At 42.5% G+C, this 27,440-nt stretch overlaps 3 protein-coding genes across 3 annotated transcripts; 2 read left to right on the top strand and 1 right to left on the bottom strand.

Annotated features, from left to right (window-relative positions):
- Positions 1-1,169: 1,169 nt before the first annotated feature.
- LOC139447851 (uncharacterized) lies at positions 1,170-5,675 on the top strand. The gene is made up of 3 exons (XM_071229329.1): positions 1,170-1,301; positions 3,611-3,776; positions 5,430-5,675. Exons 1-3 carry the CDS (start codon positions 1,263-1,265, stop codon positions 5,612-5,614), a joined length of 390 nt encoding a protein of 129 aa, XP_071085430.1. The 5' UTR covers positions 1,170-1,262; the 3' UTR covers positions 5,615-5,675.
- Positions 5,676-9,392: 3,717 nt separating this feature from the next.
- On the top strand, positions 9,393-13,300 carry LOC139448348 (uncharacterized). The gene is made up of 3 exons (XM_071229891.1): positions 9,393-9,499; positions 11,502-11,646; positions 13,062-13,300. Exons 1-3 carry the CDS (start codon positions 9,458-9,460, stop codon positions 13,244-13,246), a joined length of 372 nt encoding a protein of 123 aa, XP_071085992.1. The 5' UTR covers positions 9,393-9,457; the 3' UTR covers positions 13,247-13,300.
- Positions 13,301-16,079: 2,779 nt separating this feature from the next.
- On the bottom strand, positions 16,080-27,434 carry LOC139447509 (telomerase Cajal body protein 1-like). The gene is made up of 13 exons (XM_071228910.1): positions 27,249-27,434; positions 26,424-26,705; positions 25,046-25,697; positions 24,417-24,515; positions 23,502-23,610; positions 22,513-22,601; positions 21,936-22,026; positions 21,020-21,152; positions 20,814-20,903; positions 20,453-20,571; positions 19,092-19,195; positions 17,860-18,012; positions 16,080-16,285 (listed from the first exon to the last, which is right to left on the bottom strand). Exons 2-13 carry the CDS (start codon positions 26,632-26,634, stop codon positions 16,114-16,116), a joined length of 2,022 nt encoding a protein of 673 aa, XP_071085011.1. The 5' UTR covers positions 26,635-26,705; positions 27,249-27,434; the 3' UTR covers positions 16,080-16,113.
- Between the last annotated feature and the right edge of the window lie 6 nt (positions 27,435-27,440).

The raw sequence follows: 27,440 nt of genomic DNA, 5'->3' as shown, positions 1-27,440 counted from the left end.
TGTGATAGTTACTATGGAGTCGAGTTGGTTGCTATGTTGTCTACATTCCGTCATGACATTATAGGGTGTTGGAGCATCTTTTTTACATCAAGATTCCACGTTTGTACAACCCTGTACAATACCACATGCACAGGCGTGTAGGTCTATCATGACATTAAACAAACTTGATGAACAGAGATACAATGACACTGTGATGTAGAATGCTTTTGACTGGCACTGTCAGTCTTGGCACGGATTTGACAGTTTTCGTGTGCATAACTTCACTTTTTTTATCTATCTCTATGGTGGGTTGCTAAGGAATTAAATCATCATCATTATTATCATTATTATTTCTAACACCTTTTAACAGTATTTCAGTTATATCAGGCGTGTCAGCTTAATGTGGAAAGAAAGCCCGAATCGAAGTATCAGATGTTTACCTCTTTGGTGAAACCCACGTGCACGGGTATGGTGCTGACAAACTTTTAAAACTGACTTGACTGTATAAATGACTGTATAACATGATCTTTAATGCATAAATGTGGTTTGATTCATAAAAAAGTCTTCATTTTGTTTGTAATGGACAGATTTAGTAGTTCTACAGGTAAATGGACGCCATCTTGGATTTTTCGAAAACTAGGTCATTATTGTTAAGAATGATATCCCAAAGAGTTATGCAAAGTTTCATGCTTTAATCCAGTCTGCAACAATTTTTCACCTTAACGACCTCACAAAGAAGCAGTATCGGGAAGAACGGGGATTCGAACACACATTCATAGATTTTTCTGGCGTGCCCAAGGGACGCAATTCTGTACAGCAAATTGGGGCGCCTGAGATGACAGGGACACCCGCGCCCCTCGTCTAATGATTATAAACAGACATTCCTTGGGGTCAATAACGTTGTTCGATGTGATAACGTGCGTGTGTTAAATATCACCCACATCCCAGCTATATCCTGTCTGCCCGTAAATAACCGAGTATTGGTCAGGTAAGCCAGTGGTTGATCCATATTCAACAGTGCCAATATATAAAAATAACTCATTATCTCCCTTTGCTCGCCCTTCGCAACCAACAAGACTGTCAGAGACTGAGACAAGTGACTGCTTTCCGCGACCTGCATGCGCTGGTCTTTGGTCCGATTCCCAGAATCTTGTGTCGTTTACTAAAATACAGTGCAGACTCGCACTCCCGCGTCAGGTGTAGGATATTTGACGGCATTGTGTTATCATTTAACGACAGGTGTCGGTCTCTCACGTGGGATTTGCTCCTGCGCCGCTTACAGTATGGCTGTCTTGAAAATATGTGTCCTGTTGCTGGTGATTGTAAGTTGGAAATGTACTATTGTCAGTCGTACTACTGTCTGTCTGTCTATCTATTTCTCCCTCTCTCGCTCTGTCTCTCTCGCTCTTTCTCTCTCAAACTCTCGCTTTCTCTCTCACGCTCTCTTTCTCAGTCACTCTAACACTCTTTCTCTCTCTTTCTCTCTCCCCCTCTCTCTCTCTCCTCTCTCTCTCCCCTCTTTCTCTCTCTCTCTCTCTCTATCTCTCTCTCTCTCTCTCTCTCTCTCTCTCACGAACAGACAGACACATGCCTGCAAAATGTCCATGTGTGATGGTGTCATGTACAAGTACCATCTTTTAACGTCTTTGATATGATGCGCCGAGACGCTTCACCCACTAGGCCAAGCATGCGGTTGAAATCTACTCAGACTTAACAGTAAAGAACAACACACCTGGACAGATCCGGACAACACGATGACCAAACTATTCACTACTGAAGTCAAGAATGTACATAACTGGGTTACATCCGTCAGCGTATGACATCCTCCTGTCACTGTCACGCCTTGAAAACACAAATACAGCACACCAGAACTACCCATCTGTCCACGTGCGGCCTCCACGCGTCATGTTTACAAACACGGAGGCTGTCCTTTTGGAAAAGACAACCTTTCAAACATTTGGGAGACACGAAAAGGTTAATGAAAACCGAAAACACCATGTATTGTCGACTTACCTGAGCGTCCATCCTCTGTGAGCTGCAGGCTTACATGAGCAACACATTCCCCGCCCGCCCCCCAACATGAGCTGCATAGTAAACAAGGCCACGTCATGAGAAAGCCTTCAAGTATAACGCTCAGCTTAAACCCCAATGACGCGACTGGCATAGTTTGTTTTATTGGATATTTAATAATGGCGAATATCAGGTTGGGTATCTATGAAATATGAACTTCATCATGGCTGAATACATATATATCGAAATTCAATTAAACACGTACTGTTTATACTCTCGTTAGTCAATACCCCGTTAGGTCGGGGGCCGTTAGTTTGGAAACCGTTTATTCAGAAACCGTTAAAAGGGAAAATTGTTTAACGATTAATGTTGATCTACGTTTCCTGAAAGGGACATTGTTCGTTAATCCGGACATTGAGTGAGATTTGACGCCACTTTTAGCAATATTCCATAAATACCACAGAGTGGTGACAACCCACGAATGGCCTCCATACTCCACTATTCCATTTTGGAAATCAAACCCCCGATGTATTCGAGAGGAGCCGACGCCTTAACCACTAGGCCACCACACCGTCCATTATGGAGTTCTACAACATCTTCTACAACGACTACTGCTACGATTACTAGCCCGACAACTACATCCTCTACTAGTCCTGATGCTATATTCTCATAAACAAGTAGGGTACCATGAACTATAAATGTTATGATCAGTTTTGAAACACAAGTCCAGGATCATTTATCGGACACCAGACTGAAATCGAGCCCAAACAGCCAATCAAATCGCAGTTCACTAGAGCCAGGGCATCGGCGAAAACGTCTGCAAGCAGCTAATCTCCATGTTCGGCGACAACGTGTTGCACAGTCTAGCCATTATGTTGAGAGCTTAGAAACTGGCGAATTGGCGATGGTCTCGTGTAATGTTTTCAGATGAGTCCAGATTTACTATGGACATTCTGATAGGCGGGGACTAGTCTGGAGGCATTCTAACGAACGACATGCAAACGCCAATGCAAGCCAACATGATAGAATTGGAAGTGGGTCTGTAATGGGCACATCATCATGGAGCAGGAGAAAGTCATCCTAAAAATTCATCTTTTAACTACCCACTCCTGCGTCTTTCTTGTTTTTTGTTGTTGTTTATTTTATTTTTTTTATTTTTTTTTATTTTTTTTATATATTATCTTACAGGGAGGGGGGGGGGGGGGGGTTGTTGTTGTTGGTTTTTGTTGTTTTTTTGTTCGAATCCTGGTTTGCCCCGATTATGTTTCTAGGTTTGTCAGCACCATACCCGTGCTCGTGGGTTTCACCGATGAGGTAAACCGCCTGAGACCTGCATCACTTCGGGCTTTCCTCCCACGCCGCAATATTGCTGGAAACTGTTAAAAGCGGCGTTAAACCAAACTCACTCACTCCCTCACTTGTTGTTTTTTTCACCCTTACAAGACACCACCACCATCTTCTGCTGCTATCACGTTACACCTTCCTTGTTGGTCTCCATCCATTACCGTCACTCGATACCTCTTTGTATTTCTGAAATCAGCTGCCATATTCGACGATCCCCAACTTTTTAGGAGAATGTATATTTACTGCAACTGCAGGAACTGGGTCGTCTTCTCCACAGGCTGTGCCGGCAACCACAGGGGCCCTCCTTCAACTCCCAAAGACCAGGTCCTGCTGGAGTGATGGGGAATGCGGGTCGGGAGAGTGCTGTGCCAAGCAGCTGGGGCCCCTCATCATGAGCAGGCGACGGGATGTGTTCACGACCCCCGACCCTGCCACTGTAGAAGGTGAGGGCGTAGTTAGTTGTGTATGTGTTAAACGCCGCCTTCAGTAATATTCCAGCTACATGACGGCGGTGCGTAAATAACAGACAATCCAGTGATTGACACCATGAGCATCGATATACGCGATTTGGGATACGATGACATGCATCAATCAAGTCAGTGAGCCTAACCACCCGATTCTGTTAGTCGCCTCTTACGACAAGCATAGTCGCCTCTGACGACAAGCATAGTCGCCTCTTACGACAAGCATAGCCGCCTCTTACGACAAGTATAGTCGCCTCTTACGACAAGTATAGTCGCCTCTTACGACAAGCATAGTCGCCTCTTACGACAAGCATAGTCGCCTCTTACGACAAGCATAGTCACCTCTTACGGCAAGCATAGTCGCCTCTTACGAGAAGTATAGTCGCCTCTAACGACAAGCATAGTCGCCTCTAACGACAAGCATAGTCGCCTCTTACGACAAGCATACTTGTCTCTTACGACAAGCATAGTCGCCTCTTACGGCAAGCATTGGTTGGTAACCCGGATCCTCACGGATGTTGCCCTGTAAAGACACAAAAATAAAATCGCCCGGCTTCTTTCGTAGAAAATACAGGGACAATGCCTGATTTTCAAGTTCTGGACTCGTGAGAAGTGACTCGTGAGAAGTGACTCGTGAGAAGTGACTCGTGAGAAGGGACACGGGTTGCCCAGTCGTCTACGGTGCCGCAATTCGCTTTGCAGAGTTGCGTCCCCTCGGCACGCCAGACACCTATTATCGTGGGTTCGAATCACGGTTCGCCACGCTCGTGTTTCTAGGTTTGTTAGCACCATACTCGTGCATGTCTGTTACTTGCATCACTTAGGGATTTTCTCCCACTTTAAGCTAAAACGGCATGAAATAACTGGAGTACTGTTCATATTGGCGTTAAACCCAACTCACTCAGTCTAGACAGGGAAATTGCAACCAGACCCTGGAGCATAATCTCCATTTAAAAATCGAATGGTTCTAATGCTGGGACATCATAAACTGCTAGGAATTAGAAAGTTTACACTTAGATATTAAAAACGTTATCAAAACGTCACTAGGCTGAAAAACACTGCAACTTGAGGTGAGGTGAGGTGAAATGGGGTTTAACGTCATATCACTTTTGCTTCAAACACCATGAAAGAGCCCAGTCAAGACGATCTGATCGATAGTCAATATCTATATTGTAATAAAACGGGTCTTACCTCGCGATGTCCATCAAATCACTTAAGCTTATTTATTAAAAGCATGAAAATATTTGGAAAATATCTGTCGCCGCCTAGTTGCCGGGATACATGTTTTGCAAATCCTGCTGGCGAAATAGACTCGTTTGTCCAGCCGAAATGTAGCTCCTGAATTCCAGCCTAATTCAGGTAAACCCTTTGCCTCGGGAGATGATTCTTATGCCGTATTAAGCTGACACGCCTATATGGCTGGAATAGTATTCAACGCGGTTTTAACCCTGATACTCAATGTCATTTCGAATCTCCGGTTGTGATCCTTGGTGAGTGCATGAGTTAGTGATAATGCTTAAATCCGTATCACTCACTCACTCACTCACTCACCAATTCATTTAACTGAAACACCTTGATATATCTGCAATGATATTCAAAATCGGCGTTTCACTCTCTCACTCACTCTTGCAGGAACCTGTAAGCCGTACCTGAAGCACGGAGAGTGGTGCGGAGGAGTCTGGACTCAGAACGGCTTTTGTGGGTGTGCCCCCTCCCTCACGTGCCACCGCTACCCACCCGTCGTCCCCGTGACTCGCCGGAAGAGGAAGATGTTGGCCGGCACCTATCTGTGTGAGCCCCAGGAAATGGGCCCCTAGGTCGCCATGAAGTATGCCGGATACGTATCATAGGAATATAAAAAAATATGCAGACAAGATCTATTATGTATTTGTTTGTTTCTTTCTCGGATTATACCAAAGAAGAAATGGAAATGACATAGTTAAGTTATTTGGTGAGATTGGATCATTGTTTTGAATGATTTGCCCAAAACGTAGGATTTCATTTGTGTCAGCTGAATGTGGGAGCTAAGCCCAATCATGTGGAAATTAATCCTGTTTTATTTGTTCATCCTGTGACCATCAATCCTGTTTTATTCCTGCTATTGTTCTCATTAGCCCTGTTTTATTCCTGTTAATGTTGTGATCATTAATCCTGTTTTATTCCTGTTAATGCAATTATCACTAACCCTGTGTTTTATTCCTGTTAATTTTGTCATCATTAACTCTGTGTTTTATTCCTGTTAATGCTATGATCATTAATCCTGTGTTTTATTCCTGTTAATGCTGTGATCATTAACCCTGTTTTATTTCCGTTATTTTTGTCATCATTAACTCTGTTTTATTCCTGTTAATTGTGTTATCATTAATCCTGTGTTTTATTCCTGTTAATGCTGTGATCATTAACCCTGTGTTTTATTCCTGTTAATGCTGTGATCATAAACCCTTAGTTTTATTCCTGTTAATGTTGTGATTATTAACCCTGTGTTTTATTCCTGTTAATGTTGTGATCATTAACTCTGTGTTTTATTCCTGTTAATGTTGTGATCATTAACTCTGTGTTTTATTCCTGTTAATGTTGTGATCATTAACTCTGTGTTTTATTCCTGTTAATGTTGTGATCATTAACCCTGTGTTTTATTCCTGTTAATGTTGTGATCATTAACCCTGTGTTTTATTCCTGTTAATGTTGTGATCATTAACCCTGTGTTTTATTCCTGTTAATGCTATGATCATTAATCCTGTGTTTTATTCCTGTTAATGTTGTGATCATTAACTCTGTGTTTTATTCCTGTTAATGTTGTGATCATTAACTCTGTGTTTTATTCCTGTTAATGTTGTGATCATTAACCCCGTGTTTTATTCCTGTTAATGTTGTGATCATTAACTCTGTGTTTTATTCCTGTTAATGTTGTGATCATTAACCCTGTGATTTATTCCTGTTAATGCTATGATCATTAATCCTGTGTTTTATTCCTGTTAATGTTGTGATCATTAACCCTGTGTTTTATTCCTGTTAATGCTATGATCATTAACCCTGTGTTTTATTCCTGTTAATGTTGTGATCATTAACCCTGTGTTTTATTCCTGTTAATGTTGTGATCATTAACTCTGTGTTTTATTCCTGTTAATGTTGTGATCATGAACCCTGTGTTTTATTCCTGTTAATGTTGTGATCATTAACTCTGTGTTTTATTCCTGTTAATGTTGTGATCATTAACCCTGTGATTTATTCCTGTTAATGCTATGATCATTAATCCTGTGTTTTATTCCTGTTAATGTTGTGATCATTATCTCTGTGTTTTATTCCTGTTAATGCTATGATCATTAATCCTGTGTTTTATTCCTGTTAATGTTGTGATCATTAACCCTGTGTTTTGTTCCTGTTAATTCTGTTATCATTAACCCTGTGTTTTGTTCCTGTTAATTCTGTTATCATTAACCCTGTGTTTTAGTCCTGTTAATTCTGTTATCATTAATCCCGTAGGATTCCGGGTTAGAGAGGCCAAACTGTACCTCAGACTCTGTGACTTTCTGATTGAGCATCATCGTATACCCCGACGGTGTTGATCCTTGTTCATACTATCAATCACTGGTCTGTCTGGTCCAGGATAAAATATTTACAGACATTTATGATTTTGCTGTAATAATGCTGACTGTGGTTCCCTCGCTCACATCCTAAGCACTTTCGATGCATTTCGAGGTGGGGTAGCCTAGTGGTCAAAGCGTTCGCTCGTCACGCCGAAGGCCCAGGTTCGAATCCCCACATGGGTACAATGTGTAAAGCCAATTCTTATTGTCCCCGCCGTAATAGCTAGAATATTGCTAAAAGCGACGTAAGACCACACTTACTCGTTCGATCACTCGATGAATTGTCGTGAGAAACTTAATGCATCGGATTCCTAGGCTCCGGCCGTTGATTACAATATTAGTCATTGGATTGTCTGGTGCACACATGATTATTATTAGGCCACAGTTCTACAGCTGGAATATTGCGTACGGCGTTACACAACACTCACACCCACACACACTCACACCATCTTCCCGAGGCAAGGGAGTTAACTGACCCTAAACGTCCAGTTTCCATCCTTGCCGAACTAGGCTGGAGTTTCTGGGCTCTATCGTAGCGCCACCAGTGGCTATAAGAGTTATGTCCCTTCTATGACCAATCAGATGCCAACTCTCATTTCACTTGCATTTGTTTCAAACAAATTGCGGCGCCCAGTCAAGACGATATGATCGATGATCAATATATATATGGTAAAAACGGGTCTTATTTCCCAAAGTGCATGAAATCACGTGAGCACCTTAATTATGAATAGATTTGGAAAACATCTGTCAACGCCACGTTAACGGTACACATATTTTGCAAATCCTGCAGTCGACCGAAATCCGCACGTTGAAATCCATGTTGTTTACGAACCGGATGCCGATTTCGTTTCGCGCTTTGATTTGACTTTTACAGTCAGTTAACACCCTTGCACTCACACACACTCACACACACTCACATACACACTCACACACATACTCACGCACACACAAACACACACTCGCACACACATATACACACTCACACACTCTCACATACACACTCACTCACACACAAACACACTCTCACTCACACACAAAAACACTCTCACTCACACACTCACGCACACACAAACACACACTCACACACACTCGCACACACATATACACACTCACAAACACACTCTCACTCACACGCTCACGCACACACTCACACAAACACACATACACACAAACACTCTCACTCACACACTCACGCACACACACATACACACTCACTCACACACAAACATACTTTCACTCACACACTCGCATCACTCTCACACACACACATACACACTCACTCTCACACGAACACACTCTCACTCACACACTCGCATCTCACACACACTCGCACATCCACTCACAAAAATAAAACAAATCTTTCATTGCGCTTTAGAATTGGTTTCATATATTGTTATTGCTTCACAACAAGAAACAAACCCTTTGCTTATCTGATTGGTCAAATTGTCGCATTGTCGCATTGTCGCGCTATGGTAAAATTGACAATCTGCTGGTTTTTGTAAGGGCAGCAACGCGACAAAGCCCCTACTATGTTCCATAAGTTATAGACCACCCAATACCCTATTCTTACTTGCCCCATATGCCCAGCAACGCCGCCGCTGGATCATTACTGTTTGTTTGTTTCTTTCTTTTTTAACGCGGAACAATATTTCAGTTATGTAACGACGGCATTGCACCATACAATCCAGTGATTAACAGTAAGAGCAACATTCCACTTTGCTTGGACACGATGACACGCAATCAACCAAATAATCGTGTCTTACCATCCGATTCATTTAGTCGCCTGTCACTCGGATCCCCAATTGGGGTGTGTATTGTTAGGATAGTCTAAATCAATAGGCAATACTACACACCCTTGTTTCGTTAATCCGGACATTAGTTACTACGGACGATTTCACTGGAAACTGTATCGTCCGGATGAAGGAGGGTGTATTCTACTTTAACACCTGTTTTTGTTAATGCGTCACATTTAATCTCAGGACACTTCTCTCAACCTTCAGATAACCCACTTTTACCTATCTCTGACCTATAACCTAGGAACAAGTCAGATTTTTTCCACAGATTTCGGCAAACATGGCTCCAGCATATGTATCTGGATTATTGCTAACTCTTCTCGTAAGTTCACCTTCTGAAACTAGATCAATATTAAGTTTGAGTAACACAAACAAAGGGCTATTGTAGCCACTGTTTAAATTTCATATTTATTATTATTTTCCCTCATAACCATAATTTGAAGGAACTCGGTCGTAGATAACAATTATCGCCAACCCGAAAGCCCAGATTTATACACATGTACAACTCAAAAGAACACCAGACATTTCTTTCTTCTTAATCTGTCATAGCTGGTGGGTATTGCATAATACAACTTTTCAATTGGGGATGTTCTTTAACTTGTTTTGAGTAGTATATCTTGAATATTTCGTCACAATGTTTCTGTTGCGCTACTAAATGCTCTTTTAAGTAAGTGAATGAGTGACTTTCTACAGTATTCATCTTGCATAAGGGCGTGGCAGCTTAATGTGGGTAGAAACCAGATGTGATGCAGGTCTCAGACTTTGACCACTTTGGTGAAAGCCTCGAGCAGCTGCAACTATGGTGCTTACATACTAAGATCACAATCAGTGCTAATATGGGGTTCCACACCACGATCATAAGATTCTGACACGCCTAAGGGGCGCAACTCGGAACACGAACTGTGGCGCTTGAGACAACTGGACCACCCGTGTCTCAACTATAAAGTCGTCGGTGTCGTCCCGAAGTGTCTAAAATCTAAAATAGAGGTAATTTGGGGATAAGACACTTCGATGCTGGTCAAGTATTTTCTCTGGTTCGGGGTCGGTTAAGGACCTTTGCACTATAAGTACTTTCGACATTTCGGTGCTGTCGTAAGAAACCAAGACATATACATATACTGCCACCGTTAATTAATTCAGTGTAACAGCCAGCACGAGTGCATGTCTTCTCTGCGTCCACGAAGTGTGTACAGCTGGTTGAAAACGGATAGAATGTTCCGTCGCCGTAAATCACATCAATAACACTTAAATATTCCAATTTCGTGGTTGCAAAGACAAGTGTCCTCTTATCGCCCCTATCGTCGCCAATCAGACATCATCGCCACAGTCGCTACTCGCCTTCTTGTTCAACTTCAGCTCGGGTCCTAGGAAAGTTCGGAATAGTCTTGTGTGCAATAGGCATGGTACATGATTAGAACAATGGAATGTTCTGAACAGAACTCCAGGTGACTTTTTTGAGCAATTGAGTTTTTACTCCAGGGTTTCTATTTTAATTGGGTTATTACATTTTCCATTGGGCTACCAACATTTCGTTCATCTATTCATCACTCTATAGGGTTTTCCCCAAAATTAGTGAACATTTAAACTGTCGTGCAGATTTCGGTCGATTGCAGGATTTCCAAAGCATGCGCACCGCCAACTCGTCAACAGATATTTTCCAGATCTTTTAATATTTTTGATCAAGGTGCTCGCGTTATTTGATGCGCTTTGCGATGTAAGACCGGTTTTATCGCAATATAGATCTTGATTTTATCGATCAGATCGTTTTGACTGGGCGCCACCATTTTGTTTAAGACAAATGCAAGTGATACGAGAAGTGGAATCTGATTGGTCCATAGGAGAGGCTTAGAAGGGACATTACTCGTAATAACCACTGGTGGCGCTACGATCGAGACCAGGAATTCCAGTCTGGATGGGAAACTGGACTTCTAAAATCAGTTAACTCTCATGCCTCAGGAAGATGGTTTTGTGGATTGTATGGTCAATTAACTCTCTTACCTCGTGAAGATGCATGTATGGTTGGTTGTTTGATGTTTTACGCCGCACTCAGCAATATATATGACGTCGGTCTGGAAATAATCGAGTCTGGACCAGACAATCCAGTGATTGATATCATGACCATCGATCCACGCAATTGGGATACGATGACATGCATCAACCCAGTCAGACAAGCCATATCTTGCATATAAACCTTGGGACACTCTAGTCAAATATTTTCTTTTTATTCTTTTATACTGTATGCAAGATCCAAGCGTGCAGTTGACGTGCGTATTTACCCTGATAATGTCATAAAAAAATGTCCTTTTCCATTATGTTTGCTTCAGGTGCCGGTGGTAGCATGCAGTGTGTTGAGCCGTCTTCCTGTACAACAGGTGTGTATGGCCGACACTGACTGTGCCCAGAACGAATGCTGTGGGAAACGGACCGGCCCTCTGATTGTGAGCAAACGTCAGCTCAGCTCCATACAGGGTAAGTACATGATGGCATGCGTTTGCATCAGACACATCAGCGAAGCCATTCTGGTTAGAGTGAGTGAGTATGGTTTTACGCCGCTTTGAGCAATATTCCAGCAATATCACGGCGGGGGACACCAGAAATGGGCTTCACACATTGTACCCACGTCGGAAATCGAACCAGGGTCTTCGGCGTGACGAGCTAACGCTGCAACCACAAGGCTACCCGACCGCCCCTAGGTTGGTTAGCCCGAAGAAAATAAAGATACATAATTATTTCAACATCAAAGCGCGACTATGTTCCATTGTCTTCTAAGAATAGGTCGTCAGCAACCCATGCTTGCCGTAAGAGGCGACTATGCCTAGCGTAAGAGGCGACTAACGGGATCGGGTGGTCAGGCTTGCTGACTTGGTTGGTGCATGATGTCCCATGTCTCTTGAAACTCATGATGTCAGTCACTGGATTGCCTGGTCCATACTCGAATATTTACAGACCGCCGTCATATTGCTGGAATATTGCTGAGTGTAGCGTTAAACAACAAACAAACAAACAAACTTGTGTCAGTAGGGAAACAAAGTGATTTGTAAACGGCTTGAATGAGACGTATTGGCCTGGCAAGTTACCTAAGCAAGTAACTACCGACACACGCTAAACAATCCACATGGATGCTCTACATAAATCATTTAATGAGTGAGTGAGAATACTTTTAACCGCTAGGCCACCCTATCGCCTCAATCAATATCACAGTGGTGGACACCAGAAATGGGCTTCACAACTAAAGATTGTGAATAATATGACATGCTACATTTTTGGAGATATTGATGTTTTCTACAAGATGAGTGACCCTGTCTACGCTTGTCACCCACGAGTGTGTGTACTACGTATAAGATACATAAAAAATGTTCATTCACGTTTTCTACTTGACCGTTGTTTTTAAATGTATTGAAGGGCAACTGAGCTGCATAAAGGTAAATGGGTCAGAGGGAGTTGACCTGAATATCCATCACTTTCATAAAGTTCTCTTTAATGTTCAGATCCGCCGATCGACAGAAAGTCAAAGAATCTGTATAGCAATGTTGACCTTCCATACCATTTGGTTCAACACTAATGTTCAACATTTGGTTCAATCAGCCCTCTGATTTTTGCAGTTTTCCATAAAGTGGTGTGTTTTCATGAATTGAGAATAATCAAATCTCCTGTCACATCTCACGACAATGAGCAGTTGAGAACGTATCACACAGTATTTTAAATTTTACTCGAAATGATGAAATTAGGAGACTATTGGTATGCTAAGGCCACTTCTTGTGGAACTGAAAATGGTTAATGTAAGGTTTACGAAAAGCTTGACGAGAGGGTATAAAGACTGACCATTAAATGGCCATGTATAGCGTGTAATAATCCAATACTTATAAACGTGTTGTCTTCCACAGGAACATGTAAGCCGTACTTACACGAAAATGAGTGGTGCTATGGTCAGTGGAAACAAAATGGCGACTGTGGCTGCGCTCCGTCGCAGACGTGCCAGTATTTCCCGCCAACCACACCCACACTCATCCAAGCCATTGGGAAACGCCGGCCAGCGCCTGGGGAATACCTCTGTAAACACAAGCAGTGAGGTATATGATATATACAGATGTAAACTGGGACCCAAAATAAATTTCCGATCATAAATGCCAACGAAGTAGTATTTTGGTAACATGTAATAAGTACATGGCAAGGGCGGATCCAGCATCTCATTGTGGTACGAGGCGACTAACGGGATCGGGTGTTCAGGCTCACCGACTTGGTTGATACATATCATCATTTCTCAACTGCGTAGACCGATACTCATGATGCCAATCAATGGCTTGTCTGGTCCAGACTCGATTATGCACAGGCCGCCGTCACATATCTAGAGTAGTGCTGGGTGCGGCGTAAAACAACACACGAACGAATATTGCAGTCATTGAACACTGACGTTGTGGGGTGGTCTCATTCTATTAGTCCTTGGTTTGCCTGGCTCGATTATGTACCGGCTGCCAACATATTTCCAGTTTTGTACGAATAATTACACATTTCAAAGCATACACAAGCTGATAAAATCTGATCTGTTGCTCTGATAGTATACTCCTCTGGTTGACGATTTGAGGATGCCACAATTGTAGTCCGGTGGATCTGAACGAAATAAATCAAACACAGAAAAAAAATATATGCTCGATTGCGCCCCTCATTGGGTTAAGATGCCACGTTGGTCAGAAACGACAGGATGCATACAACATCACAACAATGGAACAGCACAGCTTTATTTTTTGCATTTGGAACTTGCCAATTATATTCTTGATTATATTGGAGATATAGCAATCACATTTTCGTGTTTGAATGCTTTGCTCACTCGTACGGAGAATTTAGAATCCCGACGTTGATTACCTGATTAGAAAGTTGATCTGATGCTAGCTCTCCTCCCAGCTTCGGGGAGACAGGTACACATATATGAAGTAAAAGATCTGATAAGGGAAGTTTTGTTAAATGGACTTTGATTTATGCACCCTTGTCAGATAAATAAGGTTGTCTCAATCCTTCATTAAAAAAATATTTCAGTTATATCATGGGTGTCACCCAGGTGCAGGGGAAAAGTCTTAAGTTTCCTACACTGTAGTGTGATGAAATCCACAGGCACTGGTATGGTCCTGACAAACCAATAGTCATCAGGCCAAATCTGGGACTCGAACCCAGGATGCCAGGACAGAGGACACCTTTGGGACGACACACTAGTGATTGAGTATGGTTTTAGCAATATTCCATCAATATCATGGCAGGGACACCAGAAATGGGCTTCATATATGGTACCCACATGGAATCGGACCATGTCTTCCCTGTGACTGAGGCTTTAACAGTATTCTACCCTATCACCCAATGATACCAAGAAAAGGTGAGGTGAAATGGGGTTTAACGTCTTGTCCAAGATTATTGAACCTATATAGCGACCTGCATGCACATGTGTGTGTGTATGTGTGGTTGCTTGTACTAGTTGGGACTGATGTCGATTTATAGTGCTAGCCCACTGAGATATCATGCCACAGTTTAACATGAATATCCACTCAGACACAGTACACTTACTCCGAGCCATCAAGTCCTTGTTTTAGCCCCTTGATGCCGAGCGACAGACATAGTAACCCCGGACCTTCTGTTGTTTACCGCCGCACTCAGCAATATTCCAGCTATATGACGGCGGTCTGTAAATAATCAAGTCTGGACCAAACAATCCAGTGATTCACATCATGAGCATCGATTCTCGCAATTGAGATACGATGACATGCATCGACCTGACCACCTGATCCCGTTAGTGGCCAATTACAACAGGCACAGTCGCCTAGACCGCAAGCATGTGTTGCTGAAGACCTATTCTAACCCAGATTTAAATGTTGAGTAGTGTATCTAACACTAGTAGATGAGGTGAGGAGAAATGGGTAAAGAGTGGTGATTAATTTGGTATGATGCGGCTGCGGAACAACCAACGACCTTGCGCCCTGCGTGCAGACGCTCTATCCACTAGACTAAGAGAAGGTTAAAATTCTAGTAGGAACAATATGACGACAGCAGGACCCAAAAAGAAACTTGTGCAGTGAATCACAATCAACGAACGTTGGGCATCTTTACTTGGGATTCCGAATAACAAAATGCAAATACGACCCTGGAAGATCGGAGTAGAATAAGTCTTCAGCAACCCATGTTTGCTGTAAAAGAAGCACATGCTTGTTGTAAAAGGCGACTATCGGGATTGAGATCGTGTAGTCAGATGACACCTCCCACCCCTGCTACCCTAATGTACATCGGGGGTACCTGCCCCACCCCTTCATCGGTAACAAGTACTACTGGTGTGTGTGTGAGTGGGAGGGGGGAGACACCATCTATCTCGGGGAGGGGCAGTGCACATTCAACATGGTGGAGGAGTCACACTGTTACAACGGTCGCAATTCAACTCTTCCGTCTGACATAGACATGTGAAGGCAAAGCCTGAATATCCAGTCCAGAATAAGTCTTCAACAACCCATGCTTGTCATAAGAGGCAACTAGCAGGATCGGATGGTCAGGCTCGCTGACTTGGTTGATGCATGTCATCGTGTCCGAATTGTGTTAATCACTGTGTTGTCTGGTCGAGAATGAATTAATTACAGACCGCAATCATATAGGTGGAATATTTCTGAGTGCGGAGTTAAACAACAAACAAAGAAACAAATGCAAATACACACCTGGGCCCAATCCACAAAGTGATCGTAGTGCAATGGCTGTCGTAAGTCTGCATTTAAAGATGGGGAGTTTAGTTCTCCTTAGCACTATGATCACTCTGTGGAACAGGACCCAAATGGATAAACATACCAGTTGATCTGTCACCCTTGCCTGCAGCTAGCTTGGCTTAGGAAATTACAGTCTTAATTAAAACTCAAAGAAACATATCATATTCATATAAGTTTATTCATACAATGTACAATGCATGTGAAGACATCACGAGGAGGGGGCTTGGTCCGTTGACTGAGGGTAATACCATAGACGGAGGCTGTAGTCGATGCTGCTGCTACTGGGTGCTGTCTCTGTGTCCGAGTCGTCACTGTCGCCAAGTGCGGGGTAGTGCCTCTGTCCAGAGGTGGTGCACATCAAAGGCATCGTCCGGTGAACACTGAAACACAAAACATAATGGAACACAACGGAACACAATGGAACACAACAGAACACATTGGTACACAAGGGATAATGATTAAACAAGGTCATACTGTACTGTAACATAATGTAACCAGGCATCACTCACTATTACTGTAACAGGGTACTTTGGTCACAAGGTAACCCTGGTAACACAAGGTAACGGTAATATTGTCACACAACATAACCACGGTAACCAGGAACCAGAGTAATATTGTCATACAACGTAACCATGGTAACGCAAGGTAACAGGGTAATATTGTCACAAAATGTAACCATGGTAAAGGTAATATTGTCACACAACATAACCACGGTAACCAGGAACCAGGGTAATATTGTCATACAACGTAACCATGGTAACACAAGGTACATAATATTGTTAACAATAGGTAACACTGTAACACAAACTAGAACAGGTAACACATGTCACACAATAACCTCGGATACAAAAATTAACACAAGGTAGAAAAGGTAACACTGTCACACAATGTAACACTGTAACAATGGCAACAAAAAGTAACAAGGAAACGCAATAAAACATAATGTAACACTGACACATGGTAACTGACAACCATAAAAATTACCAGTCGCACCCAATTGTTGTCAATCCCAATTTTGAAATAAATAAAAATTGCATAAAAAATTACTTGGTCTTAATTCTTTCAACATCAATTTTAATGCAGTTTACTTCATGGCTGACAAATTCACTGACATCATTTCTTAAGTAACTAACATGTATTTAGATCTACACATCATTCACACAAAGTTCAATCACAATTTTCTCTTTTCCTCTGAATATTTCACTTTGGTTCAAGACTAAGTCACTAAAAAAAAATAGTTTACCTCGAAGCAAAGTGAAAAATTATTTGCTTGCACTAAAAATAGACGACAGAGAAACCTTATTCACAACAGATGAGCTGACTCCATTCGAAAGTATACTTTCTTGACTATTGATGATGTTTTGTTCAACAACAAAGACTTACAAGATACCTCATTTGCCGGTCCACAGGGACTGGCAGTCACGAGAATTACCAGTCCAAGCCTTATTTTACCAGTCAAAAACTGGTACAGTCGTGCCTCGTTTATACGGACAATCTTGCGTCATTTCACAATTCGTCCGTATAAACGAATTTCCGTATAACTGAAACCAGCTTCTTACTGGAAGAGTTACTTCCCTTCAATTATGCAACTCATGACATGGAAGTTTGAACTTTACCACATTTTGAGGTTTGAATTTTAAACAATAATGTGTCACTTGGTTAATTGACTTCTCACGAATCAAAGGATTACCACCAGCGGAAGGATTACCACCAGCGGAAGTGTATTGTTCGGATAAGTGAGACAATTTTGTGTGCATTTCAGTGTTTTGTGTATGAAAATGACCGTCCGGTTCCGGACTATATTTATATAGTAATTATTTCGTTTTGAATGAAAATCGTCCGGGAACCGAGGTTTCCGGATATCTGAAGTCCCTATAAGCGGGGCACGACTGTAACAACCGGAAAGCAGGAACACTGATAAGGTAACACGTTGAGTGAGTGAGTGAGTGAGTACCTGAGACCGTTGACCACGTCGGTGTGTGCCTGGTAGTTCAGCACTGGCTTGAGGAGGGGCTCATCATCTGGCATCCCAGACTCGGGGGGCTGCAGGGTATCCCAGATACTCACAGTGCCGTCATGGTTACCAGAAAATAGGTATCTCCCAGTGCTGAAAAAGACAACGGTCTGAGTGACTTGGTGTTTTGATAGTCTGATGTAGTATAAATGTGAACAAACAAGTCAAGCAGTTTCATCAAAATGCACATACGCATCACATATGCAGCGAGTGAGTATGGTTTTAAGCCACTTTCACCAATATTCCAGCAATATCACGGCTCGGGACACCAGAAATGGGCTTCACACATTTTATCTGTGTGGGGAACAAAACCCATGCCTTCCGTGTGACGAACAAAAGCTTGAACGAGTAGGCAACACCACTGTACCAACATACGGAAACATTTCAGGGGGTCAGGGTAGGAAGAGGGGGAGAGGAAGAGTGAGTGAGTGAATGTGGGAGGAAAGCCCGAAGTGATGCAGGTCTCAGACGTTTACCACTTCGGTGAAACCCACAAGCACAGGTATGGTGCTAACAAACCTAGAAACATAATAAGGGTGAACCAGGATTCGAACCCACAATCATAGTTTTCTGGTGTGTCCAATGGACACAACTCTTTACAGCGCACTGCTGCGCCTAAGATGACTGGGGAAGGGGAAGGGTGAGGTGAAATTGGGTTTAACGTCGCATCCAAGATCATTGCACTTATGTAGCGACGTACATGCACGTGTGTGTGTGTGGCTGATGAATATTTATAGTGCTAGCCCACTGAGATACCATGAAAAAGTGTAACATGAATACCCCTCTCAAACACAGTATACTGACTCCAAGCCGACCAGTCATTGTTTTAGCCTCTTAATGCTGTGTGCCAGACAAGGTAACAACAAGTACCATCTTTTAACACAGAGGGGGATCAAATCCCTGACCTTCCGCTCTTCGGGAAGACGATTTACCCCTAGACCACAGAGGCAGTCGACAAGGGAAGGGACGCCAGGGAAAACTTAATTTTTCCTCAGGTTCCAAAACAAGAATACATGTTCACTAAACCAGTAGGGTGTCCTGAAAAAACGTTTTGTAAAAAACAACAATTCTTCAGCTCCCACCATTCCAGAAAATATTGCATGTCTTGGAGCACTAACAAAAATTATGCTCACAAAGAAAGTCGAAGAATATTCGTGATTTCATCAACCCACCTGTCCAGGTCGAAGTATATTCGCTGGTTAGTCTGTACTTGTCTCATGGCAACAAACAAAATATTTCCCGGCTTTCTCAAATCCCAGCAAACAATTTCAGGATCCTACAAAGAAAACAAAGTTGCTTTTGTTTGTTCGTTGTTTTACACCACAAGTCTTGCTGTATGACAGCAGCTTAACAATAATTAAGTCAATTGAAACCAGTGATTGATAGCATGGGCAATGTTCAATGCTGTGGGGGTATGCTGACCTACAGACAAGCAAGCCACTGACACTGACCACCCAATCCATCTGTGTGAGTGTGAGTGTTGTAGAACACTGTACTCTATATTCCATCGGGGCGGTCGGGTAGCCTAGTGGTTAAAGCGTTCGCTCGTCACGCCGAAGACCCGGGTTCGATTCCTGACATGAGAACAATGTGTGAAGCCCATTTCTGGTGTTCCCCGCCGTGATATTGCTGGAATATTGCTAAAAACGGCATAAAACAATACTCACTCATTCACTCACCCTATATTCCAGCTGTATAACCGCGGCCAAATAATTATCATGTCTGTACCGGACAATCCGGTGAATGCTGTGATCAACGACCCACGTCGTCCATGAACGATGACATCCAAGTCCATCCTGAGAATCTGATGCAGTAAGTCTCTTACGACAATTCATCAAGAGTGAGTGTGTGTGTGGTTTTATGTCACTTTTAACAATATTCGAGCAATAATACAGCAGGGGAAACCAGAATTTGGCTTTACACATTGTACCTATGTGGGGAATCGAACCCGAGCATTCAGCGTGACGAGCGAACGCTTTAACCACTAGGCTGTGTGTGTCTGCATCTGTGTCTGTATGTGTCTGTGCATGTGTCTTGTTTGTGTGCATGTATGTTTATCTGTGTGTGTCAGTGTGTCTATGTGTCTGTGCATGTGTCTGTCAGTGTGTGTGTGTGTCTGTGCATGTGTCTGTGTTTGTCAGTGTGTCTGTGTTTGTCAGTGTGTCTGTGTGTCTGTGCATGTGTCTGTGTGCCTGTTTGCAACTGTGCTCAACAACACGCCCACCAAATGAGCAAACGATCCATGCTGTGCCACCTGATCCATTTATTTGCCATCACACATTGTTGCAAGTGTTGCAACTCTACACAGTCGATTCCAGTACCTTCAATGACTGAGTCGAACGTGCCCCCTTATGCCTTAACAATCAAGTCCTTGAAGAAACCAATTTGTAATTTTCAATTTGTCATCACAGAAAAGGATTACAGAAATACCTTAAGAAATAGATGTACAGCATCAGTACCAGTGTCTACAACCTCACTAAGCTCGGCATCAGACAGAAGTAGCACTATTTACATACACAAAAACATCAGTTACCTTTCTTCCTCCACTATACAGCTTGTTGCCATCAGGTGAAAACATGATGTGAGTTACTCCCCCTTGCTGACCTTGAAACATGCAGGCCATGTCACCTTTTGGTTCATGATACAGAGCAACTGAAAAAAATATTGTCAAACTTTCAGAAAATAGATATCCCTGAGCTAGATATTAACAGGTACATATTACGGGGTTTTTCAAAATTTAAATTTGCCTATACCACACCTGATATTATAGGACTGAAGAGGCAGGTAATTCTAATATTTTGCAGGTACATTTTACAAGGTTTATTCTTTTATCTTTTTCTGAAAGATATATCATACAAAAAAAACAAATTCATAATTGAACCGTATCTACTCACCACTTCTAGAATATGAGCTGGCAGCATACAGGCCTTGCTCTGTGGGGCTCACGGCGATACAAGAGATAATCCCGCACTGGCCTTGTTTAGCTGTGTAAGGGTAAACACATCTTTAGTTTCAACTGTCTCAACATAAGGGCAACAAATAAACATGTTTAAGATCTATATTCCAGCCAGTAACAGTCTGAACATTGATGTACACTTACCATATGTTGGTCTACTGTGGAAGTCTCGTCCTGGGCGAGCTGTGTCGAACACTCGGATCATCTTGTTGAAGCCGGTGTACAGCTTCCTGCCATCCGGACTGAAGGCCAGACTGTGAGCTGCCGTCACCTCATCCTGCAGGACATATGGGTAATATGGAGGTGAAGGTCATACATAACATACAGGTCATATGGAGGTGAAGGTCATGCAGAATATACAGGTCATATGGAGGTGAAGGTCATATGAGACATACAGGTGATATTGAGGTGAAGGTCATACAGAACAAACAGGTCATATGGAGGTGAAGGTCATACATAACATACAGGTCATATTGGGGTCAAGGTCATACAGAACAAACAGATCATATGGAGGTGAAGGTCACACAGAACATACAGGTCATATTGGGGTCAAGGTCAAACAGAACAAACAGGTGATATAGAGGTGAAGGTCATACAGAACATACAGATCATATTGGGGTCAAGGTCATACAGAACAAACAGGTCATGTGGAGGTGAAGGTCATACAGAACAGACAGGTCATTTGGAGGTGAAGGTCAAACAGAACATACAGGTCATATGGAGGTGAAGGTCATACAGGTCAAACAGGTCATATAGGGTCAAGGTCATACAGAACAGACAGGTCATGTGGAGGTGAAGGTCAAACAGAACGTACAGGTCATATTGAGGTGAAGGTCAAACAGAACATAAAGGTCATATGGGGAAAGGTCATACATTTGATTGGTGGAAACAACTTTGTGGTAACAGCATTAGACCCCTCTGGGTTTGGGGAACATAAAGGTTGGTATATCAACATCTTGAGGTGGACAACTTGGATATGGACCTTTAGGGACCAAAAGCAATGAACTTGATATTTAAAACAGATAATTAAAAGATTAAAAAACATGTTCCAGATTCTCACCACTTGGTTGAATGCTCGGTATGAGCACCTGAGTTCTCCTGTGAAGGCGTCCCACATGTGCACAGGGGTCTCCCGACTCGTACTCACAAAACTGAAAGTAATCAGGGTAAACATCACAACAAGGGTTTCCACAGTGGAGCCAGATCCAGGGGAGTGAGTGAGTGAGTTGGGTTTAACACCACTTTGAACAGAATAGTCGTCATATCAAAGGGTTTCAAAGAGCGAGTGAGTGTCTGTTTGAGTTTCTGCGTGAGTGAGTGAGTGAGTGAGTGAGTGAGTGAGTGAAGGGGGAATGCATTCAAAACCCTGCATCTGCCACTGATAAAAACCTCTCCATATTCAGCAATTTTCAGAAACACATGAAGCAAATGACAAATCATTCAACTGAATTTTATCTCAATAGAAAGATTCAAAGGTCAAAATGAAGGGTATGAGTCAGTAACTGTAATACTCAGGTTGCAATGTGTCATCCTACCGGGTACCCACTCACTGCTGGGTGAACAGAAGCACATGTTGAACAAAGTCTCTTACCTAAGGGGACACACTGACAGTTATGTGGACAGACGGTATGACTTACCAGCAGGAAGTCGGGTCTGAGGAATGCATCATGGGATACCAGCAGAAGTCATAGATGAGTTCCGATTCTTTCATCTTCAGGGCTGGAACCTGGGCAGAAAGAACAACTTGTTTCAGCCATTCTTTGATTGGTTCTTTGTTGTTTAACGCCACAATCAGCAATATTCCAGTTATATTAAAGAAATGGGTGTTTTAAACTTTTTTGAGTAGTATACTGTAAATCTGGATAGTTTTGTGAGCAGGAAAGTACTGTGAAAACTGCGAGCGACACCCACCCACAATAGTTTCATGACGCAGTTATTATTGCAGACCAACAACAAACAAGAGACATGAGGAGGCCTATTTATTGAATTCACTTCAACAAGTTGTCAAACCAGCCAGTACATGATTAAACAAATACCGTATTGTACGTAATAAGCGCCCCGCTCTGATAAGCGCCCACAGCGATATTTGCTGATATAATGGCTAGTGAACAAGCCCAATTTGATCAATGTACACAAGACTAATTTATTTGGTATAATACGCACACATATGTTATATGCACCCTTATTTATGGGCAATTAAAATCTGGAAAAATATATGTCATACATAAACATTTCAGGCTGTCAGCATAAACAACGAAATTTATCTTTCAACTATGTTTTTTTTTACCAAAATAATATTCTAATAAGAGCCCCCTATATCTAATTTTGAGAGCGCCCCGGGCGCTTATTACGTCAAATATGGTACTCCCTCACATCCTGTGTTTCCCTAATGACACGTAGCCACCTCGCGTCCACAGTCTTATAGTCAAAGTTCCCTAACCTGCCACATCTCCTCAAGTTGCTAACATGACACCTACTAATCCAGAGATACACCGGCCAGTCTATTCTGTTAGATAAACATTCTACTCCGACCCCCTTGTCAACTACAACAACACACAATCTATAATGCCAATCAAATATCTAAGTAATGCCCATCAAACAGATTTACAGTCTACAGGTGACTCACCATGTCCTCGGGAATGTCCTGGCCGTCGGTGTACACCCCCTCGGGGAGGTTGAAGAGGCGGAGGATGTTGTCGTTGGAGTTGGTCAGGATGCAGGCACCATCGGGTGACCTGGGCATGTGATACACAAGCGAACGTCTCAGTTTGGACAAGATTCTTGTAATTGCTAATTGTTTAACATCCAGCATGTTGACTGGAGATGTGTTTGTTTGTTGTTTAACACCACACTCAGCAATATTCCAGCTATTTGACTACAGCCTGTGAATAATCTAGTGATTGGACACAATGTGACGTGCATACGTTTTTCATGAGACCTTGTTCTTAAAATGACGTAAACACTGACGGACTACTTTCACATTCCAGGGGAATCCCCTGGGTTTTCCTAGCATGAATACATACAGAAGCTATCTTTCTGATCATTTATACCCTTTAATCTCGAAATATTATTTTAGCATCCATTGAGAAAAGTCAGAGAGTTTGACAGCATGATTGTTGTCCAATGTTCTCGCTATCCTAGTAAACAAAACGAAGAAATGCACATCCAAACTATCGTAGTTTTGACTTGATCAGACAGTTTGGCCCTCACTCTATGAAGGTTCATACTCCAATGAAGTCAATTCTTAATTGCAAGTCTTTGGTGTAGAAAGAATGTAAGGCTGTTTGTAAAACTACATTGTTTATGTAGATTGTATGTCAACATGTTAGTGACGTTTCCAGTCTCATAAGGGGCAGTCGGGTAACCTAGTGGTTAAAGCGCTCGCTTGTTACACTGAAAACCTGGGATCGATTTCCGGCATGGGTTCAATGTGTGAAGCCCATTTCTGGTGATTTCACAGTTTAGTTACATACAAACCAACTTCTGGGTTAACCTCTGTATGTCCACTTGGAATTCACCTTGTAACAAGATACCAACTTACCACTTGCATCCCCGGAGGTAGTTCTCAGGCTGCTCAAACTGCCCCCAGCTTCCACACACCTGGTACGGAGTCGAGTCAAACACCAGGTCAGCTTCAGCACTGAAACACACAATCACTTAGTCGACAATCTTTACATGCTCAGGTCTAAAGCATCCAGTCACCATCGCTCTATGATGTAACAACTGATCAAACTACGATCCATTTATTATCGTGTCAAGCCAGAAAATCTTCATTGTAGGGAGGTAAAAAATTAAATTAACAACATAATGGGTTCCTACAGTCAATTTTTTTACAGCAAACCTCAAGTTTTTCCCTTGCTTTCAAACAGCGAAGAGTATTGCACTGACCATTTGTTCCAAGAACAATGTAGACAATCCAACAATCTATGCCACCTCCTTGGGAACTGGTCATTACCTTAAGGGTGGGTGGGCCAGTAGACGATTGGTCGGCCTGTTTCACTGCCAACCCCCCAACCCCACCCTCCAGCCTCTATCCCTACATTCCTACGATGCCAAGCCAAAAAAGATTCATTGTGCAAAGATAAGGTATTCATTGCATTTGGTGGCCTCAATAGTGTTTTAAACTGTTCCAATAAAATTATCTTCACTAGTCGACCCTTACGACTCTACCTTTCACTCGGGATGCTTGAAGCTTCTTTCTCAGCACAATCAAGGGGGATAACTCTGTCATCCTCAGGTTTATCGTCTTGCCCATCAGGTTCCTCAGACTGCAGCCTTGCCCTCTTTGCTGATGGCACATCCTCGTGATCCACAGAATCTGACTTTTCTGGAATGTCTTCACTGACTGGCTTTCCAATCTGTTTAGAAGCTTCATTCTCTGATTGTTTCGTATTTCTCATAACTCTCGGCAAAAACATACTTGATGCAAAGCCTTGAGATGAAGGAATAATACTTGGAGAATCTGATTTTTCCAATGAGCTGTGTTCTGATGGAGCCTCCTGTTCCATGACTGAAGGAAGCTCTTGTTCTTTGATCGATGGAGTCTCCTGTGTATGTTCTATGCCAAAAGGCTGGGTTCCTTGTGGGACCGAGAAGGTCTCAACCTCTTTGGAAGGATACGAACCTCCGATTCCAAGCAAATCTTCTTCAGATGTATTGACTAACTTGGAAGGGTCCACTTTACCAGACAGTGTTATGTTGGATGATGTCTGGGATTCAAATTTGGAAGAGTCTTGTGAGGGTGAGGCAGACGGTTCATCCATCTTGCTTTGTTTGCTGACCAGATCGTGTTCCTCAGGTCGACCTACAACTTCCTCACTCCCTGGAACAAACATAAAAAAGTCCATTCTCCTTAGGCATTGATAAGCAGGCAACTCTTTAGGATGAGCACTACATTGTTCGAGATTCTTCGTCAACTATTGCTGGAACATATTCAGTTAGTTTTTCCACCAATTCTACTTATTTAGACTGTTTTTAATACACCAGATTCCACTCACTAAGTGAATGCTCATGGCGCTACATTATTATTAGAATCGTGAAGATCCGAGTAAAATAGGTCTTCAGCAACCCATGCTTGCTGTAAAAGGTGACTATGTTTGTCGGAAGAGGCGACTAACGGGATCGGGTAATCAGGCTTGCTTGGTTCTTCTTGTCATCTTATCCCAATTGCGTGGATTGATGATCACGATGTCAATCACTAGATTGTCTGGTCAAGATTTGATTATTTAGAGACCGCCGTCATATAGCTGGAATATTGTGAGTCCGGCGTTTAACAACAAACAAACAAACAAACAAACAAACAAACAAACATTAGTATTAATCAAGTCTTTGGATCAGTGTGCATTCCAATTTAATTCTTAGCCTCCTAGGGGTTTACAAACCAACTGAAGCTGCCTACAAGGCGCAAGAAGGTTAACAGTCACATTACTGTCTCATCCTACCATTCACTACTGGATGAACATAGACATTATTTTGAACAAAGTCACTTGCTTAAGGAGAAAATACACACATTAGTTTTTTGCATTAGTTCAGCTGACGTAGGACCCACCTTTTGGGGTGTTTTGTACATCGGGGGACCTCATCTCAACAGCATCCCCAGGTGTGGACCTGTTGTTGCCCTCTGACAGGGCTTGGTCAATGCCCTCCATCAGTTGCTGGGAGTTGAGTTCTGGTTGGGACTGACCTGTACTTGATTTCACTATGTCGTCTATGTCACATATCAGGGCTTGTGTGCTGGGCTGACAACTCTCCTCAGACATGGCACTGGGTCTCAAGGCTGTCTTCAGGCATGACAGACGGATCCTGCAAGTGTCTTCTTGAGGTTAAATTCCTGAAAACACAGTGAATAAGTTTCAGCATGTCCTGTTAGTGAGTGAATGTTCTCAGTGTCTTAGACTGCAATATTCAACCAGTGGACATATATCAAAATCAGTATATGGTCTCTGATTCAAGGAATATTATCACGGCCTGTAAAATTGTCATGTCTGGTAAAAAAAAAATAGTGGTTGACAGCATGAGGTACGACCCATGCACCTTTTCAGTGTGAAAAGTAGACCAAGTTTAACATAGACCTTTGCTTTTGATCGACTGAGCTGTAGGCTATGTGACACACACAGTTTTACGTAGCCGAGAGACGCAATGGGGTCTTGTAGTCAGGACATGACCCTGTCTTTAACTGTAGGACCCCATCGCTGTTCTCGCCTAAGTTGTACCTATCTTTGACACCTAGGTAATTCTCACAATGGGCCACAATCAGCAATATCCCAGCAACATCACCGTGGTACGTAAATAACCGACTTTGGGCCACGCAAACCAGTGGTTGACAGCATGAGGAACGATCAATTAATGATATTTAGAGAATGATAGTACTGACCACTTCACAAATAGTTAACACCTGGCAGCTTTGTAGTCACTCACAATCTTCTTTTTGTAATGCATTTATCGGTAAACTATTTCAAAACATGTTGACAGCACAATCTTTGTAGATTACATCCAATTTCCGCCCATAACGTTTTTCTTAAATTGTTTCAAGTATGCCTCCACGCAAAAGGCACGTTGTTTACAA

The sequence above is a fragment of the Haliotis cracherodii genome, unplaced genomic scaffold (genome assembly GCF_022045235.1).
Source record: "Haliotis cracherodii isolate W230 unplaced genomic scaffold, xgHalCrac1.p SCAF_7, whole genome shotgun sequence".
Classification (NCBI taxonomy): domain Eukaryota; kingdom Metazoa; phylum Mollusca; class Gastropoda; order Lepetellida; family Haliotidae; genus Haliotis; species Haliotis cracherodii.
The sequence above is the reverse complement of the archived record's forward strand: the minus strand, read 5'-3'. Positions and strand labels throughout refer to the sequence as shown.

What these genes read in the sequence shown, in the direction of transcription:
- LOC139447509 (XM_071228910.1), bottom strand. Translation starts at nt 26,634, where the DNA reads ATGTCTGAGGAGAGTTGTCAGCCCAGCACACAAGCCCTGATATGTGAC. An exon ending in ACCGAGCATTCAACCAAGTG is followed by an intron (nt 21,153 to 21,935) that starts GTGAGAATCTGG and finishes TATGTCCTGCAG; the next exon opens with GATGAGGTGACGGCAGCTCA. An exon ending in CCACAGTAGACCAACATATG is followed by an intron (nt 20,904 to 21,019) that starts GTAAGTGTACAT and finishes ACCCTTACACAG; the next exon opens with CTAAACAAGGCCAGTGCGGG.
- LOC139448348 (XM_071229891.1), top strand. Translation starts at nt 9,458, where the DNA reads ATGGCTCCAGCATATGTATCTGGATTATTGCTAACTCTTCTC. An exon ending in GATTATTGCTAACTCTTCTC is followed by an intron (nt 9,500 to 11,501) that starts GTAAGTTCACCT and finishes TGTTTGCTTCAG; the next exon opens with GTGCCGGTGGTAGCATGCAG. An exon ending in TCAGCTCAGCTCCATACAGG is followed by an intron (nt 11,647 to 13,061) that starts GTAAGTACATGA and finishes TGTCTTCCACAG; the next exon opens with GAACATGTAAGCCGTACTTA.
- LOC139447851 (XM_071229329.1), top strand. Translation starts at nt 1,263, where the DNA reads ATGGCTGTCTTGAAAATATGTGTCCTGTTGCTGGTGATT. An exon ending in GTGTCCTGTTGCTGGTGATT is followed by an intron (nt 1,302 to 3,610) that starts GTAAGTTGGAAA and finishes TCTTCTCCACAG; the next exon opens with GCTGTGCCGGCAACCACAGG. An exon ending in CGACCCTGCCACTGTAGAAG is followed by an intron (nt 3,777 to 5,429) that starts GTGAGGGCGTAG and finishes TCACTCTTGCAG; the next exon opens with GAACCTGTAAGCCGTACCTG.